General features: G+C 52.0%; 1 protein-coding gene across 1 annotated transcript; it reads right to left on the bottom strand.

Moving 5' to 3' along the window:
- Positions 1–3,376: 3,376 nt before the first annotated feature.
- LOC120665576 lies at positions 3,377–5,782 on the bottom strand. The gene has a single exon (XM_039945175.1). The coding sequence runs from the start codon at positions 5,491–5,493 to the stop codon at positions 3,724–3,726; it is 1,770 nt and encodes a 589-aa protein (XP_039801109.1). The 5' UTR covers positions 5,494–5,782; the 3' UTR covers positions 3,377–3,723.
- Between the last annotated feature and the right edge of the window lie 410 nt (positions 5,783–6,192).

The raw sequence follows: 6,192 nt of genomic DNA, 5'->3' as shown, positions 1-6,192 counted from the left end.
CTTTCACATTATATACGATCGCCTGTACGGCGCTAGTACAACATCTGCTAAATGCTAAGCTTTACAATCACATCTCTGATGACAATTCATAGCACTCAAGTTTGTTTCATGGTCTCTGCCCTTTTTTGCTTATCAGTTTTTTATGAGATTAGACTCGTCTTCCACAAGAGAAAAGCCAGCCCTGAAGGCTGAACAGACTGAGCTGCATACAAGAACAGAACACCAGTTCATTTGGCCCTTCTCTACTCATTACTGTTGCTTCACTCAAGAAAACACATGGAGCAAATACAGGAACACCTGAAGCCTGAAGGCAATCCACCACCATACCGAATGTTTACTATACTAAACAAACTGTAACGCGACCAGATTATACAATATGACCTACTCGGTTTGTGCAATGTACAATCTAATCAACTGAATTTCCGTATGGATAGGGTGGACCTCGTCATCAACCTGTCTTTGGCAATAATATGATGCTTTTAGCATGTTGGTAAGAGTCTCGAACTTTAGATCAGAAAAGGTTACTTTCCAGATTATTAGACCGTGACAGCTTCACAAAACTCCGAACAACACATAAGCTTTGTAATCATAATTTCTGATCACCACTCTTTGCACTCAAAAGTGGTTCCACTGGCAGTCCTTTTCTGCTTACTACATGTAACATCCGAGTGTTAAACTTGGGTTTAACTAGCTAACTAGTGACCAAATTCTCTTGGTTACAAGTCGAGTCACAAATCGACTCAAAACTCGATTTCAAATTCTGGAGCCAGAGGAACCCGGATACTCCGAGTATGAAACCGGAAATTCCGGATTTACCCGGATACTCCGGATATTCTTCCGAATACTCCGGACCTGGAACTTTATATCTCATGTTTTGGTCCTTTTGTTGTTCCCAAACGTTATAAAACCTTATTCACTCTCTCCCGTGCTCTCTCTCACTCTCTCCCGTGTTCTCTCACTCTCTCCCGTGCTCTCTCTCACCCCAAACCCTAGGGGTTCAAAACCCTCCCTCTACCCTTGATCCAAGGCCACGGGAGCTTCACTTGGGTGGTGGATCATCTATTCCGCGTGCTCCATCCCTAGACGGCTTGGATTCGAGCCCTTGGTGCAAGGAAGAACTCACCCCAAGGTAAATAAGCTAGGGTTCGGCAAATCCCGTGTTCTAGGGGGTTTGAATTGATTTCCTCCGGTCAATCATCTTCTTAAGGATCAATCTACTAGGGTCTATGTGGGATTCGATTTTTGTCGATTGGTTTTGCTAGAAATCACGATTTCAGTTTTTGGGGCGAAAAATGCTGTCGGGTCCGGAGACTCCGGGTATAAGCCCGGATACTCCGGGTTTTTGACACTCCGGGCGAAACTCCGGGTATAGCCCCGGAAACTCCGGATTTGGGAATCCGGATATTCCGGATTTAAATCTGGATATTCCGGTTTTTCAGAGTTATGAACGTCGGGTTGTGTGGTTAGTAGTATTTGTAATCGGTTAAGGTTTATTTCAAAGTTTCAAATTATGTTGCATACATTCTCATATCATATGCATACATATAGACGCCGCCGCCGAAGGAGTCGTATACGAGGTGGTTGCGGAGCCACAGGAGCCGCAGGGGCAAGCCCCACAGCAGGAGGATCGTGGGGAGCAAGTCCAAGGCCCATCTCACCCTAGCACTGACCCGCAGACTTAAGGCAAGCCCCGGTGCACATCCTAATATTTTAAAATTATGTCATCTATATATGTCTCTAATATTTGTGCATTAGGTTTAGGAATTTGGTTGAAACCTTAGTTGCATGATTCCTAGTTTTTCCTAGGCCTCATACTAGTATGAATAGGTCGTTAGCACTGTTATGCTTAATAGGGCTCGATAGAAGTCGAGTGATAATTCTATCACTCGCGAGATATAGGATGTCCTTATATTACAGTATGTGCTTTATTATATTCGAGATGGAAGGTAAGGGATGGGAGACCGGATGGGAGAAGGTATAGCCCCATCTGTGTTGATTAAGGACCGTTCCGTTGTCGGCTGCGCTGATCGGGGATTGAATTGTACTAACTGCATGCCGGGAGTATGAGGTAGTCGAAACCGACAAGCCGAGTACTGCCTTGCTTCGAAAGTACAGAACTTCATCACCACCCCTTAGAGCGAGTCGAGTAGTCGCGGAGAAATGGGATGCATATGTTTACTTTTGGTGGTCTGACGTTGAGCTCGACTGACTATATGTATATGTAGGTGGGACGGTTCTGTAGTTCGAGGCGGGGAGGGGAAATGTTGGTGCGTGGGGTCCGACGGGGCTTTTGTGTGCCGTGTTGGTTAGGTTCACCTTGCAAGGTTAAATCGGATCGATTCGCCGTGTCTCGCGGTCATGAGGGCCATAATCTCTTGGCCACATCGTAGTAAGGAATTGGAATAAATTGAGATGAGATGTGGATTGCCATGATCTAAACTAATGGTTTGCTCACCATGATTGTTGTAGATTTGCAAAACATTAGAGCTTAGTAAATTGATTACTTTATATTGAAACTAAAACATAGAAATAAGGACTCACTTGTAGTTGCATTTTTCCGCAAAACCAACCACCTGCCAAAAAGTTTTGCATGTCTAGTTATGTGGGCTAAGTATACCCAATGGTCGGGTAAGCCTTGCTGAGTATTAGTATACTCAGAGTTTGTTGCCACCATTATTTTCAGGACAGACAGAAGTTGACTTCTGCCCCTGCTGTATCAAGTTCATACGCCTGGATGCAGAGGGGTGGGAGGTGGTGGAGCGAGACTGAGACCCCTAGGTTAGGGAGTGGTCGGTTGCACACTTTAGGGCAGAGTGTGCAGCTCCTCATTTTTTGACCAGTCATGGTTAATCAGGGCTTATGCAGGCTAGTGTAGTTGTAGGATATAGTCTACTAAAACTTTCGGACATCGGCTGTAAAGTTGTAAATTATGCAAAGTTTGTAGATTATTCGTATATTTGAACTCGGGTTGTAAAACCTAATGTTTGGTACTCATATGGTGTTTATATTTTTTAAGTATTACGTTGTGCTTGTACCATCTGCGCCCTCCTTCGCGTGGGACTTCCGGTGTTGTTTCGATCGGGTCGTGGGTTGAGAAAGGATCGCCAAATTAAGCCATTAAGCTAATGCGCCCAATGTGTTCAAATGACGGCCATTACGCTTAATTAGAGTTTTAATTTGGCGGTTCCGTCACACTACATATTGCGTCACACTACATATTGTTACTTTACCTAACACACATGAAATTGGAGCGCACGGGGATACATCTATCTCCAGCGCACTGCAGACAGTTGGCATTTCTTTATCTAATAGTAGCTAACCCACACAATCACAAAGAATGAACAGAACAGAACAGAACGTTACTAAGAAAGTAAACTAGCACTCAACAGAATCATTTGATCTAATGGAAATGTACAGCATAAAGTCGTGCTATATATTTACATGTACCTGATCTTCCTCGTAGGTAGCTCCGATCGATTTCTCAATCTTCCTTGCCTACTAGAGTAAGATCAGCCCAGTAGCATAGCTGAAAGATTAGATATCTGACCATACAAATTGCTTCAGCTAAACCCCCACTCACCTCTCTTCCCACATCTGATGTACACATGAACTCTGCAACCGTGTATCTATATCTCGTCTCGGCGAATTTAGCTCCCTAACCAGCCTAACTCTAGTTTACACAATTGAGCACCAGAAACTTACAGAGCATGGAACCAGCAATTCTCATCCATTGCAGATGGCATTGAGGAGCACATGGCCCAGCATCAGGTCCACGAAGTACTGGTGCCCAATCTTGCCGTCCCGCCACACCAACCTCGCCGGAGCGCGCCCGTAGTGGACACCGTCATTGCAGCGGTTGTCATAGTGCCATGGGAATGTCATGTCGAAATTGTCGATCACCCCACCAGTGAGCACCCCATGCCGCCTCATCTTCTCAACGAGCACGCCATTGAACGCCTCCATCTTGCTTGGATTGAATGCCAGGTCCCTAGCATAACCCCCAGTCGCGATGGTAGTACGGTAGAACACCCTCGGCACGGCGTGGCCACGAGCACGCACTTTAGCCATGACATCCGACCAGAAATGTGCTGCGAACTCGGCACCTTGTGCATAGGCGCGGACGCTGGTCCAGTAGCACCCGTCGTGCAGGCCGGAGTTGAGGATCACGACATCTGGGACGCGGTCACCGGACATGAAGTAGGACCGGATTAGCTGCCGGAACCCCCTGTTCCGGAGGGAATGCAGGCCGAGGTAGTTCATGCTCATGTTCCAGTGGCCGTTGAAGATGCTCGTGATCCTCAGAGTCCCCGGACCGCCGCTGGGGTTCGTGAACACGGCGTCGAAGCGGCGCATCACGACGGACGTGTCCGTGACGCCGAGGACGAAGGTGAGGAGGTTCCGGATGGTGTCGACGTGGTTGGAGTCGCCCCAGAAGAAGAGCCACCTGCCGTCGAGGCAACGCCACGCCGCGTCGGCCGCGAAGAGCCTGAAGGAGCAGTGCGCCGAGTACACCCACCCGTTGCTCTCCAGCGCGCCAAGCGGGCCGTCGCACCACGGCGCCTCGCACGGGTGGTCCGGCTCCAGGCACCGGTACCTGCCCGCGGCGTCGACGTCCTCGCAGCCGTCGTTCTTGGCGAGCCGCGTCCACCGGCCGGACCAGGCGTCGCGCGCGAAGTCCGCGGCGCGGCACACCTCCAGCGCCGGGAGCGACACGTTGCTGTCCGGCCGGAACAGGAGGGGGATGCGGCGCAGCTCGGCGCGGTACTTGAACCTGGCGGAGGAGAACTTGAGCCCCTCGAAACTGCGGAAGAGGAGGACGACGGTGAGGCGGAACTCCCCCGCGGCGAAGCGGGGCGCGACCTGGAGGCGGACGGAGTAGGAGCCGTCGCCGCGGTCCACGACGGGTGGCCGCGACTTCCACGCGCCCCCGGAGAGGTCGACCTCGAAGTAGTCCCCGCCGAGGCAGCGCCGCCCGCCGGCGTCGTCCAGGGCCCAGAACGTGAACTCGTGGATCTCGCCCGCGCCAAGCTCCGCCACCTCCCCCCTCGCCGCGGCGCCGTCGAGGGCCAGCACGGAGATGTTGGCCGTGCGCGCGTCCCGGCACGGGGAGCCCCCCGGCGCGAGCCACCGCGCGAGGAGGTCGTCGGTGAAGTTGGGGCGGTCCGGCACGGAGAGCCACGCGGGCGCAGACCGGGCGCCCCCGCGGCCGCCCCCGACGTAGTGCAGGTACTGGCGCCGCAGGCGCCGGTGCGCGCCGGCGCCGGCGAGGGAGGCGTCGGCGGCGAGGAGGACGATGACGCCGAGGAAGGACGCGAGCGCGAGCTTGGCCGCGGAGGGCCCAGGCTTCTTGGGGCTGCTGTGGTGGTCGCCGCCGCCGCCGAAGCAGCAGGAGGAGGAGGTCCTCCTGCTGGGGTCGGCCCCGAGGTGCGTCTGCTTCTTGGCGTCCCCGGCGGCGAGGGATGGGTGGTGGGGCGGCGAGAGGTGCGCCGACATTGCCGGCCGCGGGGGGGAGGCGCTTACCTGGGGCCGGGCGCGGGGTGGCCTCGCATGCGCCCCCGCCCGTGTGCGAGCGCGAGGGGCGGGCCTGGTCGCGCGGGGTGAGCAAGGCAAGCAAGGGCAAGGGAGCCGCGTCGGTTGGGAAGGGATTGCCGGATGGGATTGGCGGCGAGGCGGGCGGGAGCGGAGTGGGCGGCGGAGGATTTTCGCTCGGGTTTTGTTTGCTGGACACTCGCTGGTCGGCAAGAAGAGAGGGTGGTGGGCGGCGTCGACACGAGTCAGAGCGGACGCGATGATAAAGGCATGTGCTTTACCGTCCGTCTGATTGGAATTGATGGCGGGAGTATTGCAGTTGGGCCATAAATTGACCGCGTATTGAGCTTGTCTGTCCTGAAAATAGGTCCTCATAAAAACCATTATAAATACTGCGAACAGTGACAGGCAGTGCCATGATTTGTTGATACGGTACTACGTACGTGAACTATTTTTCTAGTACAGTTGGAAGTTACGTGTGATTTTTATGGAACTACAATTCAGAATAGGTCTTAATCAGTAGTATTACTAGCATCCAACTGATGAATCCAGGGCTAAACTTTAAACCATATCATAGCAAAAAGAAATTTAATATTAGAAATATTAAATGAAGTATAATTACAAAATTAATTGCAGATTTAGAGATTAAATGGGGAGATGAAT

Source organism: Panicum virgatum, chromosome 3N (assembly GCF_016808335.1).
Source record: "Panicum virgatum strain AP13 chromosome 3N, P.virgatum_v5, whole genome shotgun sequence".
NCBI classification, from domain to species: Eukaryota; Viridiplantae; Streptophyta; class Magnoliopsida; order Poales; family Poaceae; genus Panicum; species Panicum virgatum.
The sequence above is the reverse complement of the archived record's forward strand: the minus strand, read 5'-3'. Positions and strand labels throughout refer to the sequence as shown.